Genomic DNA, 16,504 nt, shown 5'->3' with positions numbered 1-16,504 from the left:
AACTAGCTTTTCTTTTGATGATATTTATCTTCACATAAAGCTCGAAAGGCTATTTCAAAACGTATAGCTCCCTAAACCTTTGTAAGATTAAGATTGATTATTTGTGTGTATTTGATCTTCGTACATACTGCACGTGTACAATTGTACACATGGACTTCTATTGCTCCCGTATAACAGGGGAAGCTTATTACTGCAAACAAACACCATGTGCACAATTGTGCATTTATATGCTATCCTCCAGTGCAGAGCGCCCTTGCCTAACTGAATGTCACTTTTCATAGTCTAAGAGGGCATCACCCACTACAGCACGTTGCCAGAAGACATGTACTTTCCCTTTTTAATTTCATATGAAATAGCATTGTGGACAAGCTAAATTCTAGTCAGGGGGTTAGTGTAAGACCTGTAGAAAACATGGAACACTATTTTTGATCAAATGCTTCAAACATGTGGTGTAGAATTTTTTTTAAATGGTGTGTACAATTGAATACCTGAGTGGAAGAAGGGCCCAACTCCAATTTTTTACAAAAATGAGTTAGACCCAGCATTTTATTGCCAGCAGACTGTTCTTCCTTAGTGTGTGAAAGATGAGCCAAAATTCACTCTCTAAATAGTCTTCAATCATGGTTTTCATGGAAGAAAGGTCCAACTCCATGGAGTTGGGCCCTTCTTCCACAAATATTGGATTAAAGAGGAATTTTGTTCATCCATGAAATCTGCTTTTCACTACAATAAAGTTTCTTGTTAACATATTACATGCTTCTACTTGTGCAATTAATGGATAATTACCTAATTTCTGTAGCTATTTATAACACATCTGCTTACGGAACTGGTACTTGCAAGTATATAAGAAGGGCCCAACTCCAGCTCGTATTAAGACCTGTACCGTTGCCATGGACACATCATATATAATTTCGAATGTATGTAATATTGTATGTTCATGTATTAAAGGTCCCCTGAAGATGAAAACATTCTGTCTATAAAACTTTTCCAAATGTTAAGTTTTTTCTTAATATCTCAAAAACAGTTTTGATGGAGTTGGGCCCTTCTTCCACTCAGGTATTCAATTGTACACAGTGTGTCTCACCTTGTAAATATAAGACTAATAAACTACGCAAAAAAAGTTTCTTTATGGTTAGGAAATTTACCCACTTTTAAAATCTAGCGACCAATTTTGTACGTTTGCTAAATAATCGCATGCGGGATATTGCCCTGCGCATTTTGACACCTCAATCACTACCCTACGACACTCCTGAGAAAAGATATGAATGTTTAAGTAACACGAGGTCGAAAATGAAAATTGCAAAGAAGCCTATTCAATGGTTTTAGAGCTGATTCACTGATCCAAGACCGTTTCATTATTCCCGCCTATTCAATTTTAATTTAAAGCATTTTAATAATCCTTTGCTTATTGTGCAGATGAATGATCAAAGACAAAGGTGAGTGGGTACTAAGACATTTACGTTTTGAGAGATGGATTTGAAAAAGGATTCAAAACAGGTCATGATTACAGCTGCATTCCTGGAAGCAGAAGGAATTGAGACACTTGAGTGGCCCTCCAGAAGCCCTGATCTTAACCCCTTGGTGAACCTTTGGGATCAGCACAAGAGACGAGTCAACAAGAAGATAAAGGCAGATACAACTCTGGTGGGATTGTGTCGCATCGTTATCAACGAGTGGAACGGAGTTGAACAAGGTAACATTCGACGCCTCATTAGGAGCATGAGACGCCGCGTGGCTGCTGGAAGGGAAGGCAACGGTGGACACACAAAGTATTGAAAGACTGGTAAAGAAAGAGATTAATCTCAAGTGAAGTTGGAAGCGGCAGTGTGATGCCTGAAATGTGCTCAGCAATTAAACAAAAAATGTTATCTGCATGTTTGTTGTTTTTTGTGTTCTTTTATGCTGAAAACTTGAATAGGCCTTTTTGCAATTTTCATTTTTCGACCTCGTGTTACTTAAACATTCATATCTTTTCTCAGGAGTGACGTAGAGTAGTGATTGAGGTGTCAAAATACGCAGGACAATCATCCGCATGCGATTATTTGGCTAACGTACAAAATTAGTCGCTAGATTTTAATAGTGGGTAAATTTCCTAACCATAAAGAAACTTTTTTTGCGTAGTGTATATTGTGTTCAGTTGTACACAGTGTGACTAATCTTATCAATATATAGGAGTTATTTAGTATACTTTGTACATCATTATAAGTTATTCTTTTGTCAATACTATGTAGGCCTATTATTACAGAGATAGTTAGGTGTAACTGGTCGTTAAGGGCCCGAAAAAGGATCGTGTAGAGTGGAGTAACAAAATTAGTCTCAGAAATCAAGTTTATTAAGTTTGATGTCTTTTTCGGTCTCTCCAAAGACAAGAACTGTTTATTAGCATTTTATACCAAATTAATGAGAGTTAAGAGCCTACAGATACGGACGTATGAAGGCAACAGAAAAAAGAAACAAAGGGTTCAAGTTTGTTGCTTCACATATGTTACCAAGTTTTACTGCCATTACTTAGTCATAATGTGTACATTTGTATCCAAAAAATCATTGTAAACGTCGTCACTTAGTCACAATGTGTACAATTGTACACATGCCCTAATTTGCATAATTGATGAGGTAATTTTTTTTTTTAGTTTTTCACATATTACTATCCAAAATAGTTATAATAAGCATAAAAAATATTTTTTTGATCGAGCCATCTTCCTTCGTGTCCGAAGGGGATAATAAAAGGATATCCTTCCCTAATGTACAAAATACAAGTAATAACAAAAATTGCAACCCAGCAAACACAAAACGTTTTACTGAAAACGTTTAAAAATTGATGTAAAACAGTCTTACATAACGTGTATTAAGTGTTGACAAACTATTTTTGTAAAAATGTTTACAACAAATATTTTACAATAGCATGTTTACAACAATTTTTTTTAAATGTTATTGTAGTGTTTGTTTGTTTGTTTGGTTTTTTCTATAAAAAAATGTTCATGATATTTATATAACAGGACATTTAAATGTTAGTAAAACTTTTTGACCAAAACAAAAACGCGTTTATAAATTTTAACGCGTTTTAAAAACATTTTTTTTTTTTCATTTAAGTTGGCTCTAAAATGAAAAAAAAAATTGACCCGTATAAACAAAACAGCAATATTTAACAGTGTAACAAAAAGGTATGATGCAGCAAACGAGAATGAAAGTTTCATCACTTAACATTTTGCAATTTCATGATCAGGGAAATTTCTTTGAAATAGTTTCTGTATAGTGGGTTTTGCAATTCATTTTGGACTAAGAGAGCAAAATAGCTATGTCTGGAAATACAAGATCTTGGCTCTATACCGTTTACTTTGTTCTTGTGTTGATATTTGGTTTGACCATGTCGACAAGGAGTGTTTTTGGTTTGACATCAACCGGTACGTAGTGTTGAGCCAGAGTAATATTATTAAGGGACAGAGTTGACGAAACCACAAGACTGAGCGTGTAGATTCTTTGGGTCGGTATGATTAATTTCTTAATTAAATTCAAATTTTGACCTCCCATCATGCAGTTATTGTTAACTACATGTATGCACACAACACAGGGGCACTCACAATAGGCAATTGAACCCTACTTGTAGCGCTGTGTTGTAGCTATATGGGATGAACTAGTTAGCATCATATATCAAAAAAAGTATAAAAGCTATGATTTTAGTACTTGCTCTATGTTTCAATTACTTATTCTTTTCCAAATATCTGAATCTATAACCCGGTACAAGCTTTAATAACGGGGGAACATACATTTTATTTTAAAAAAATCCTACCATCTATCCAAACTCGCCGTGTTATTCCAATGCACATTTTGCTTCACCGGGGAGCCATTTTTTTGTCGTATTTGAAAGGTAGGTGTCATAAAACCGTCATAGGTACAAATTTAGTACTTTCTGTCAATCAATTATGGCTTATTCTCTACATGTCAATCTTTAAATAATTGGCATAGTCCTTATAATAACGGTGGTCCGCCTTGATGAGTAAATGACAGCAAACAGCTGCAAACCAGTGAAAAATACCCCAAAACTCGGTCAGTGGAGCTCCGTCATTATCGATTGGATTAGTCGTCCGTAGCGGACAATTCGGTCGCTCATTGGATCAATATTATCAGGTGGTAATAAATTTGCATTGGACAATAGATTACTATATAATGGTTTAGTACTGCATATCGGTTTAATCTTCAATAAGCGGGTTTATGGCTGGAAAGGTCACGGTGAATATGCCGTGGACGGCACTGCACTATGCCCAGATACTGTATTAACGAAACGGCTCACACCAACCTCCTGGGACCTCTTGTCAGTCATTCAGAAAGATCGCACAATTTATTCAAGTAATGCTTTGAGAAAATGTATTGGAATCGGCATATAATAACGATTTATGGCCAACCTTTTCACACTCAGTTATTACCCGACCGAGCCTCCCAAACAACAACTTCGAACGCCAGCTGTACTAAACCAAGAGATCCATTCAAACACCGGGAACTATTTCGCCATGATTGTATCTAGCGCACACCGACATCACATTACATTATACAGCCAGAGACACTGAAATGAATACCCGGGATCGATACACGTGAATGTGCTATGCACGATTGATATTCAGACGATAAATATTTGGATACCGGGATAGAAAAAGATGAATATCTCCCGTAAATAATTTCGTATAAAGAAACCAGATCTGGTTCCTTGCACTTGAACATATATGTTCAACGGATATTATCGTCGTTAGCTAGCGTCTTGAGAAAGAAGCGAGCGTCTTAACTAAAAAACTGACAGAAATATTCTGATTTTCTGATGTGAGCGCTCACTCACATGGCGTATACACACAGAGGTCACACACAGCGTAGTGTGAGCACCCCCCCCCCCACACACACACACATGGCGTATACAAGCTCACCCCCACACAGAGAAGTTAATTACCGACCTATTGTCTGTAGCCTTAGTCGGGATGTCCCTCGGCTCATTATGCGTCTCCAAGGTCGGAACAAAATGGCCATGCGTGGCTGTGGATTCAACCTACCATGAAGATATCGGGGCGATGACACTGTGTAGCGACGTATCATCTAATGATGGAGAAAACATGAAGACTGCGTCTAGCAATGCACCATTTAACGATGGAGAAAATATAAAGACTGCATCTAACGATGAAAATATAAAAAGCCTAGGGCTTACATAATAATCAAAGGAATTAAATGGCTAACACCTTTCTTATTTACATATTATATTCATATTTAGATTACATGGTGGGCAATGCATCAAGCAGAAACTGACTCAGAAACCAATTCACCTAAATAGAATTTATTAATGTAATGTATTAATCTGTACATAAGATCGATCATATTTAGAAAAATGAAACAAAAAACTGCCATATTCGTTCATTGATTTTGTGCCATGCTATGAAAGCTTATGATTTCAAATACATCATTAGGATACTATGCCTACTCTACATAAAATAGGACAGTCTACCCTAGAAATCAACGTGATAACTATAGGCGGCTGAGCAACCTAAAAAAAAATATCACAATATTTCCTTTTTATTTATCTTTTGTTGAGCAAGAAAAATCTGAGGGCATAGTACTTGGCCTCTCTCTATTTAACCTATGTCAACTTGGTGTTGATTTCTTCCTTCCCGCTATACACAAAATGAATCGACCAAAATACCACCCAAAACTGAAAATGGCATAAATTGAAACAATTTTACTGATGCTTCTGAAGAAGAAGGAAACTTAACCACATTATTTACAACGATAATTAAAATGTACAACTGCGCCACAGAATAGAACGTGTTACTGAAAATAGAACTAAACCTGAATATTGATCTACTCACGCATTCTCACACCTCATGTCGTACAAAACGCAACGGAAAGAAAATCAATAAATTCCAACTCGAGGGCTCTCAACTGATTATGTGTTACTGAAAATGGGCCAGATTGAAATCAATTTTACTAATGCTTCTGAAGAAGAAGCATACCACACAAAACTACACTTAACCACACTTTTTCAAACGAGAATATAAAAAATTACAGCAACAAAATAGAACATGTTATGGAGATAGAAACTGAACCTGAAGTCCCGTGACACCTGTATAATCATACTATTACGTAACGCAAAGAACATCAATATATTATATCTCGGGGGCTCTTAACCAAATATCTTTTCCTATTTTAACTTAAAGTCCAAACCTGTTTGTGATTATCTCACTCCTGCGCGACTCATTTTTATGAAGCCATCTCAAACTATTCTAATCAATTTTAATCAGATCAAACATGACATAAAGGGAGTGGTGGGTGGGATAAAAAAAAATCTGCGTCCGTTCCCAATGATCAACTAACATACAGACTTGACATTTAATATGGAATATTTTTTCTCAAAATTCCAAGGCTAGTCTGGATCGAGTCTGCATAAACCGCACTGGCTAAATATTAATTGGGTGTGTCGGGAGATGGTGTAAAATAATTGTTTGACAGAAAATGTGCTTTCCATTAGTTTACATTATGGCGCTCATAATGTAACGAATTTGCCTAAAATGGCGGATTTAGGGAAGTTGAATTTGAGCTTTGTGGGGAACACAATTTCGGATTTTATGCAACATTGTTCTGTTATTATCAAATGTATAGGGGTTTGAGGTGATTTTTCTTAAACTTCGTCAGCAATTGGCACTCATCACAGCTGAAATACGATTACAATGTACCAATTTTTTTTAACATGGGAGGAGTTTAAAAATAGGGCTCTTAAAAGTGTTACGCATTCAGAAAGTTTAAATGGCCCCCTGGGGTCAAATGTTATAAACTTACGGTATAAAAACAACTGCACTGATTCCTGGTTGTCCAATGAACTCACGTTGCTTCTTTGTGTACAATAAGTTTATAACATTTGGCCCCAGGGGACCATTCACAGTTTCTGAGTGCGTACCCCTTTTAAGAGCCATATTTTTAAAGCTCCTCCCACTTTCAAAACTGGTAGATTACAAGTGCATTTCAGTTCTGACGAACACTTATTGGTATTTAGGTTCAGTAAATATCGCCTCAAACCTTAATAAATTCGAGATCAGAAAAATGTTGCTAAAATTCAGAAATTTTACCCCCACAAAAATCAAATTTAGTCTCCTTAAATCCGCCATTTTAGGTTAATTCACTACATTATGAGCACCATAATGTAAACTAATGGAAAGTACCTCTTCTGTCAGACAATTATTTTCCACCATCTCCCGACACACCCCGATTAATATTTAGCCCGTGCGGTTTATGCAGACCCCTACCAGACCAACCTCGGAATTTTGCGAAAAAATATTCCATATTAAATGTCAAGTCTGTAGAATGCGTCCTAGCAACAAACGGACGCCGAAGATTTTTGACCATTTTCAAAATTTTAAAATCTGTGTATGAAATGTTATTATTATTATTATTATTATTATTATTATTGTTATTGTTATTGTTATTGTTATTGTTGTTATTATTATTATTACTAATTATATTGTTGCTATCTTTTCATTCATGGGATAATACCACAGAATGCCCAACAAACTGGAGTTATTACAACCAACATTGTTATATACTGCGTGATGACACAATGGTGAGACAAGAGGCGAGAGAAGCGTGTTTACAAATGGATGCAGATCTTGTTGTTATCGACGATGGGGAGGAAAATGTAGGTACCGTAAAACGCACGTCGGCTCCAATGGATTTCTGGCCTTACTAAAATTGGCCATGATGTAATGCATCATTAAATGGATCTGGCTTGTGATTGGTAGCCCAAATCTCGTTATGGTTTAAATCCTCCGGGCACGTGCCATTGTCATTAACGGCATCGTACACAACTATCTGTGTAATTTGCGGCGCTTTGTGTTGGCGGAAAGTTAAACTCTCACTAGGTACATGACGTACTTTCTAGCGCGTCTTGTACTTCAATGCTTTGTGTTTGCGGTCAAATTGGATTGATAAACAAGTATGATTGACAGTGTGTGTTAGGGACAAAGTCCTCGATCAAAGTCCGTTTTAAAATCCAAAGGACATAGTCGACTCTTTTTTTTACTCGGGCTTTCGCGATCAATAAACTGGTAGATTCTAAAATCAGAATTGTTTAGTAATGAAGTGAGTCATTATAATTAAGTTATGTTGCATTCAATAATGTAAACCTCTGTATTCTTGACTTTTACTGTCACTAATTATATAAACTTTTTATAATTTTTGACATATATTTATTTATCAAAAATCGACTATGGCATAGTCTAAGTCTAGAATAATGCAAGGTAAATTGGCAGTACTGAGTTCCCAGCAAACAGGAAAATGTTCTTAAAACATTGGTTCAAAACGTTTTAATAATATTTAAATGTCAGGTTATATATAGGTCATGAAAACGTTTTTAAAACGTGATTGTTAAATATTTTTGGCAAACATTTTTGCTAAATATTTTGTCAGCACTTAAATATCATTCTGTTTAGAATATTTTGCATCAAGTTTTCAAAAATGTTTTTGAATGTTATTAAATCGTTTTTATACCCTTTATATAACTCGACATTTAAACGTTTTAGTCATTCTGAGTAGCGGGCCTTCTGAACAACGGACTTTCTGAATAGTGGGCTTTTTGTTGAATTTTATGTAAAAGTCCCGCTAATCAGATTTTTTTTGACTAGTACTAGTAGGCTGTATCCAACCCTAACCCCTAACACTCACCCCAACCCTAACCCTAACCCTAGCCCCTAACCCTATCCCTTAACCCTAACCCTAACCATAACTCTGCAAATGGCCCGTTAATCAGAAGGCCCGATACTCAGAAAATACCCGCTACTCAGAAAATATTTTTAGCTGCCCTTCTGATTAACAGGTTTTCTGATTAGCGGGTCTTCTGGTTAGAGGGTCATTTTAATTGACAACAAGCCCGCTATTCATAATTTGACGGGTTTTCTGAATAGTGGGCCTTCTGAGTAACGGGTCTTCTGAGTGACGGTTGCCCCCCCCCCCTCATGCGCATGTCTCCAGTACATGAGCCATATCATTTCCTTTGATTCAAAGAAATCAAAAAATTACAAAAACCAAACGAAAACCAAGTCAAACACGTGAATTAATAAATGTATTGCATTAAATCAGTTCTTACTTTTTCTATGTTTTGTAGGAATTCGTAACCACTTTGTTGCCAAGATTTGCACGAACAGCATACTGGATAGGTTTGGGGTCAAGTACTAACATGCCAGATGAATATATTTGGGTCGACGGAACGGTTGCCAGGAACGCTGATGAGAACAACATAGCATTTACGTAAGCTAACACATGGTGATGTTAAAGAATAAGAAGTCCCTGCGCGTGATTGTATGTTCGATGGGAAACCAATTGCCCTAATATTGAGATGTTTCAGGTATTGCCTAATGGGATAACCTGTCTGCGATTTCGTAGGTTTGCTAGTAGAAAACCATGAACATATAGTGCCATCCCATTGGTATCACATTTCCATCTTTTTAATAACCAAATGGTCCTTTGTAAATATAAAAATGTTCTTGTTGTTCTCTAACAGCAACTGGCAGCCAAGGGAACCGAGTTCTTCAAACGAAAACTGTGTATTAATAACAACCGAGGGTTACTGGGTGCAATACTCACGAGGTGGATGGAACGACGAAGATTGTGAAATGGGTTTTGGCTATATCTGTGAAAGAATGAGTAAGGAAATTATATCTGAACATATTATGTTGTTTGCGGGGTACATGTAGGTTTGTTGATGTGCGTGTGCAACTGGTGGGCAATGGTGTGGCCAATGGTGGTGGAGGTGACGACCGGCCGATGCCCCCCCCAGAATGGCCGTCGCGACGCGTCGGTTCATCTAATCCCGTGGGTCAACAGTAAAAAATTGTGTGTGCACTTCTAATGTAGAGTAAAGAAATAATGAGTACATGTAGCCCAAATAAATTTACTTGCAATAAGTGGCCCACTTGGGCGAATACGTAAAATGGGGCATAGGGTTTGAACCTGAACTAGGAAAGACACCAAGTAAAGTTTTTCTGCTAGCCAATATTTACGCCATGCCCCTATTTTTTCTGAAAGCAAAAATATTGCTAATCATGAAAGTTGATTTTACGCGGAAATGTCAAAAATGGCCCAACTCGGTTTCTGGACGATTTAGTTGATTGAGCAAAGTGTTTGAGCCCGAACAAATAAAGAAACCAAGTAAAGTTTTTTCTGTTTTTACTACTTGCCCTGCACAACATTGTCGCCATGATCTCTTTTATTTTTTAAAAAAGCGAAATAGCAATATATATAATTTTTATTGTTACAGTCTGTATTTTGAGTAAAGCATATTAAGTCTAGTACACAACCATCGGTACGCCACTGATTTATTGCTTCTTACTAGTACAAGGAACTTATACGATGTCCTCATTCACAAACTGATACTATCTGTCCATCGTATAAGACTGTTACCGCACGGCAACTGGTTGAAGGAATATTACACAGTCAAGAATAGGCTCCATCATTTTTTTTGTTCTGATCCTTCCCAGTCTCCCAAAACATCAAAACATCAAAAGCGTTGTACATTTACTTACTTAAGACTGTCCTTTTTCATATAACGCAGACAAAGTAGGGCCAACTTGCCTAGAAATTGTCAAAATTTGGCAAGAAATATCTCTGTGTAATCCTATGTAAGTCCCATATCACATCGTTATCGGCGATCATGTTTTTTTCTGAAGTTTGGCTGGTACCTACCAGCGCGGCGTCATGCACATGACGTGACACAGCTAAAATAATCGACCGGGAATCAGGGATCATTAAAACGTCAACAAATTTCAAAACATAGAAATCAGTAAACTTAATGGCGAGCGGTCCGAATTTTGAGCCATACAAGTTTACGTGGTGAACTAGCTTCTTACATCCAAAAGCAATTTTGTTCTTAAAGACCCATTCAGTGATCTCAGCGCAAGTGTAAAATTTAAAATTTAAATTGTTTATAAATTGCTTAAAAGTGAAGGATAAGTCATTCAAATTGTCCTTTGGTATTTTTGAAATGACAAATTTGGCAAAAAACGTAAAAAGTTGAAGCCCCATTCAAATGTATGTAGCTAATTTAGATACTGCCAGTATCTAAATTACAGATTCGTGTAAAATGTCTTATTTTGTCTTAAATACACAGCTTTTGGCTGAACCACTCGCAGGCTATGTTAGCACATCTATGACAATGACAAAGGTACTAAAATCTGAATTTTGATGATTTTTACGATCGTCCGAATGAACAAATCACTGAATGGGCCTTTAAGTAATTGTTGATTGAATGATAATTAAAACCCCGAATTTGTATTTTTTTCAAGCATTACAAAATGATGTCACTACCCATTACGCAATTCATGATACAATTACATGGTCAACTGATGATTTCTCTACGGAAAGTCGTACAACGATAATAAGATCAGGTCAGACATCAGGTAAGCATAATAGACGCACCATATGACTTGAGAGAGGGTTGTGGGCTGTAAGTTTCACTTTGATCACTCTGACTTTAAAGGTCAAATGCATATTCAAGTTTTTCATGTCTAGCGACGATAACGCATCTTTAAAAAGAAACTTTTATTTGACATTGGTATTAAAACATTAGGCGGAGGCGCCTTATTTAGCGTTAGCTTTGGATATTTAATTATTTTCTTTATTCCCCATCCTACTTACCCAGGTGAAAAATCAATAAAATAATTAAATATCCAAAGCTAACGTTAAATCGGGCGCCTCCGTCTAATGAATAATTCGGTCAAATTACACACGACGACCTGTTGATAATACACAGCCTAAAAGGAAAATACAACTAATTCCAAACAGTTAGTTGATACCGTTACTAACTGAATTCAAATTCAAACAATAATATCATAAGAATATTTTAAAATTATATTAAAAGAGGTTTTTAACCATATATTTGATAAATTCCAGGTAATCTACAGATTATAATTCCAGTATGTGTAGTTGGAGGCGCTCTCCTGATTGGGATAACAATGCTCTGTTATTACATCAGGTAAGAAAGGTTCCTTATTGATTATTTATTAATTTCTAATTTAGTTTACTTATTTTTATTTTAGTTTAGTTTTGCTTCTGCTGGTAATGTAGTCCGGTCAATCTATAGTACTTTTTAGGGTTTGATGCTTCAAAATGGTATATTTTCTCTCATTATATGACATTTTTGTTGTAATAGTACCAAAATTCATACGCACGGTTTCGGTTTTTGGTAAATATTCGCCCTACCATATTGTAACTTTTAGCTTCGAGGGCGCACTGCCATTTTAAGGTGTTTATGGTTCAGTGCGTTAAAACAAGAAAAGTCGCAGGTCAACCTATGTTGAGTTTTTGATCCTTTTGCATCTAAATCATATAATTTTACCTGATATTGATATATTTATTCTGAATATGAGAAAATTCCACCAGAAATTAGCCACTATCCCATTGAAACCCGTGTACTACATAATAAGTGGTATTTAACCTATAAACTAAATGGAGAACTATGCCTTTCATCATTTTGAATTCGGCCTTGGTTATTCTGGGTGATACTGCTTCCAAGCTTACGAGACAATTGAGGAGTCTTTGAGATTGCATGATCGCCACTCCTTTTCTACAGATGCCAAGCTCCTAATTAGGAAATGTGACGATTTTGGCTACACATTGCCTGGTCATGAAATATCGTTCCCACAATGCATTGCGCATATATGGTTACTCAATTCAAATTCTAGCTTAAAATCGACCGTTTATGTATGGTGTTTAATTATTTTTTACAGAAAATAAGGAATGCTGGTGTACTGAATATAATGCATGTTGACCTTTATTAACGCAATTTTGAGACACTTTATTAATTAATTGTTAATATAATTAATATTCAAACCTCACAGCAAATACTTAAAAACTGACAGCAGATTTACAGATTTATGATATTATATGTTTTACAAATATCAAAAATAAAATAAAGTGTCCATCAAAGAAAATTACCTGAAATTACCTGCCGAATTCAACAGACATGCAAAAGAATCTATTTCCAGATCAGGAAATATATTACCAGATTTGTCACGTTCCCTAATCTGGCAATTTGGCCGGACTGATAATCAGGTCAAATGTTGATCATCTATCACCACCTATAGACGAATCCATTCTCACGTATTCCTACACCTCAATGGCAGCCAATACTTGCCCCCCCTAGGCCTATTCCACCTAAAATGTGAAATGATGTGGCCTTGGCGGGGATATTAAACTGCATTCCATCACCCGTGTTACACGTAGACAAAAGAATGATGAAAGTTTATAACATATTACAATTCAACATCGATTTTTAAGCGGATTTAATCCACCCAATTGGGCAGTAACAAATTTAAACCAGTTTGGTGCAGAGTACCCAGTAATGGCCGACTGAATTCTGACCAACACTTGGCTCGTTGGATTCGTCTATATTTGAAAACCGTTAAAGATCAATCCCAGTTATAAAAAAATCAAATTCAATTCACAGAAGTTTGTTTAAATTAACATTACAGAAAAAGGTCTTCTACAGCATCAACTGCTGGATACAATCCACAAGCAACTTACACAGGATCAACATTACAATCGTCAAACACCAATAGTCGTCAAACAGCTGGCAACCCATCAACCCGTACAAATACCGATTCATCTGGGTACCAAATCCCCAAACGTACAGATGGCAGCGATGTCGTTTACGAAAACCAAAGTGCACCCTCTTACGATAATTTGATGATGCCTGAATTGAATCGAGGATCAGCGCTAAGCAATGTATATGAAAATCCGGATAGGCTGTAGCCTGTAGATTTGCTGTAGAAAATAAACATATAGAGACCTATGAGTTATAGCAGTGATGTTCCGGGGTGATGCGCTCCACGAAAATGAAGGCGAATTGGTGTAATATTATAGCCCTACTGTTTGAGGTTTCAACAAAGAGCTTGTAAATATAAAAAGATGGTTGCACACTGCAGTTACTGTTCATTTTCCTATACACAATACACAGTACTCTCACCGTGACCTCTACAAACAGTGTATGTTATAGGTATAGGGCATTGCCTAGTTAACGTCACTGTGTGAAAAATAACCGGCCAATATTTAAAGTACTCTCTGAAATTCTAGAAAATATAGTTTTGTAACTAATTTTTAGCTAATTTAGGTGTTTGAAAATATTCGCACTTTCGGTGTTTTAGGAAGGAAGGGCACGGCACGGCCTGCAAAATGTTCTGTGTAAATCGAATGCATCTTTTACTGACTATCACACACTTGTGTACCGCTCTCTTGCGAAGGGCATTAAAGCTAAACCACTTGACGGATATTCTTGATTGACATCCACTTGAGGTACATCCTGGCGGTACCTTATTTCTTATCATAAATAACGAACCGCTTGTCTTGGGTCACTGAAATTCCAGTGTAGTAATTGGATTCCTTGCCCCTATAATATACATAACCTTTGTTACCACTGTGTTAATAGTTTTTGAGAAAATGCAAAAATAGACACAAATTTATCGAGGGGTGTAGTACCCCCTTAAAGCATTGAAAATATACTTTATGTTATCTTGAAGCAATAAAATGCTTTTGCTTTTTACGTTAAGTGAAAATAATCAGTGTTTACTTGTAGCATATTTAAAGACCTAAATACTACCATTTGAAATGGCTACTGTGATCGTAAAAATTGCCCTCTAACTTTCCATCTAGTTCACATTCTAGTTCCATATTAGTGTATGAGCCCGGTTATTTGGGAGGTACCACTAGTAGGTGGAAAGATGCACTGCTACCGTAGGGTGTCGACATCATGGGCTACACATCAATTGCACCGGAATAGCTTTGGCGGGAAAATAGTCATCAAAGTTTGTACAGGGTAAAAATAAACAGTCATCAAAGTTTGTACAGGGTCAAATGTCAAATTTGCTCAAATTGTGTTAAAAACCATACCAATGTATTCATCTAGTCATTAGGATTCAAGAAATGTATAGTGTATAGTTAGACCTCTCTAGGATATAACGTTCTGGAGTTATTTCGGAAAAGATCACAATAAGGGGTCAAAAATATCAAAGTGCTCCGATTTTGACCAAAAATATAATCGTTTTCATATAATATAACAATTCAAATAAAGTAATGCATCAAAGTAATGCATCAAAATAGGTCAAGTTAAAATACCTCAATGGAACTTGACCTATTTGCTGTAGTACCGCCAAACGTTGGCCTAATGGCGCTATGGGCTCCCTTGACACAGGTGGATTTTTAGGCACAACCTAAAAGTGCCCTCTCGTAAATTTCCCATCAGCAAATAAGGGTACAGAACTTTCATTCTTGTTGGAATTTCATTAGAGGAAGCTCTCTATTTGTACCTGGAATTTACCCCAAGGCAAATGAGCACAGGTGCGCCATTAGGCGAACGTTTACGGTATTATCTTTATCTAAATTTTTATATCAAAACGAAGAGTTTGACACATCTCTTGTCAAAATCGGAGCATTTTTATATTTTGACCTTTTAGGAAATAACACTAGAACGATGCATCCTACATATGTTCAATTATTTTATTTTCTGACCCTTATGACTAGAGGAGGTTTTTTGAAATATGATCCTGTGTGAAGTTCGATGATCTTTTTCCCGCGAAAAGCTACTACGGTTCCATTCAATATTTATGTGTATTCATGATTTTAACTGGTAGCATTGCAGCTTTGCCACCCCTGTTAGTAGTAGCAAAGCCCCCACTTGAGAAAGTCCGGCTTATACACTACATCCTAGTATTTCGAATGACAATTGATACCGCAGCTATCAAAAATAGTAAGTCCATATGAACAGATTTAATAATTTAATAGCTTAATTTACTTAAAACATTTCTTCAAAATAATGTAGATACCCTGTTAGCTAAATCGGTGGAGCATCAGCCTTTTTAGCTTGAGGTGTCTGGTTCGAATCCCGGTAGATACAATAAGATCACCACGTATTAAATAAAAAGAGAAAAGAAAAGCCACATACATATGAGACTCAATCCAAGCACAATAACTAATATTTATGATTTTTGTCTCATTTGGCCTATTTGCCAATGGTTGGATCAACGTTGGTCCAATTTTTTGTTTAAAGCAATGATAATAGTGTAAATATTATGCACCAAATGGATTCAATTGGACCTTCATTTTAACCCCCCCCCCCGCGTATGTATGAACAAGTGGTCTTTTTGCTAGTGTTTTGGACACCCGTCAACACTTATATTTTAAGCAATAACTTAATAATTTGGCCCATAGTAATAATGAATAATGGTCCACGAACAACCTTTTCTAACTAAACTTTTACACAATAATATTGTTAAATTTAATTATAAAGCGCTCATGTATTTTGTTTGGATCGCAAGCATTTGTTTGCTTGTTCTGGAATACGTTAGTCTAATTAATTATTGAAAATCTGTTATTTGATCATTTCATATTGTCATATGAAAGTGACTTTTGCAATTAAGGTTACTTTTATTGTGTTTATGTTGTCTGAAGCTGTATCAATGAGATCCTGACTACTGTTTAGTTTTGAGGTAACGCT

The 16,504-nt window shown here is 36.2% G+C and overlaps 1 protein-coding gene across 1 annotated transcript; it reads left to right on the top strand.

The window, feature by feature from the left end:
- The first annotated feature begins 3,329 nt into the window (after positions 1 to 3,329).
- Positions 3,330 to 14,292, top strand: LOC140138684 (uncharacterized). The gene is made up of 7 exons (XM_072160430.1): positions 3,330 to 3,401; positions 7,524 to 7,660; positions 9,125 to 9,267; positions 9,521 to 9,663; positions 11,301 to 11,414; positions 11,908 to 11,989; positions 13,488 to 14,292. The coding sequence occupies exons 1-7, from the start codon at positions 3,365 to 3,367 to the stop codon at positions 13,765 to 13,767; spliced, it is 936 nt and encodes a 311-aa protein (XP_072016531.1). The 5' UTR covers positions 3,330 to 3,364; the 3' UTR covers positions 13,768 to 14,292.
- Positions 14,293 to 16,504: the final 2,212 nt, after the last annotated feature.

Source organism: Amphiura filiformis, chromosome 18 (genome assembly GCF_039555335.1).
Source record: "Amphiura filiformis chromosome 18, Afil_fr2py, whole genome shotgun sequence".
Classification (NCBI taxonomy): domain Eukaryota; kingdom Metazoa; phylum Echinodermata; class Ophiuroidea; order Amphilepidida; family Amphiuridae; genus Amphiura; species Amphiura filiformis.
Note: the sequence above shows the minus strand (reverse complement) of the source record. Positions and strands in the feature narration are given on the sequence as shown.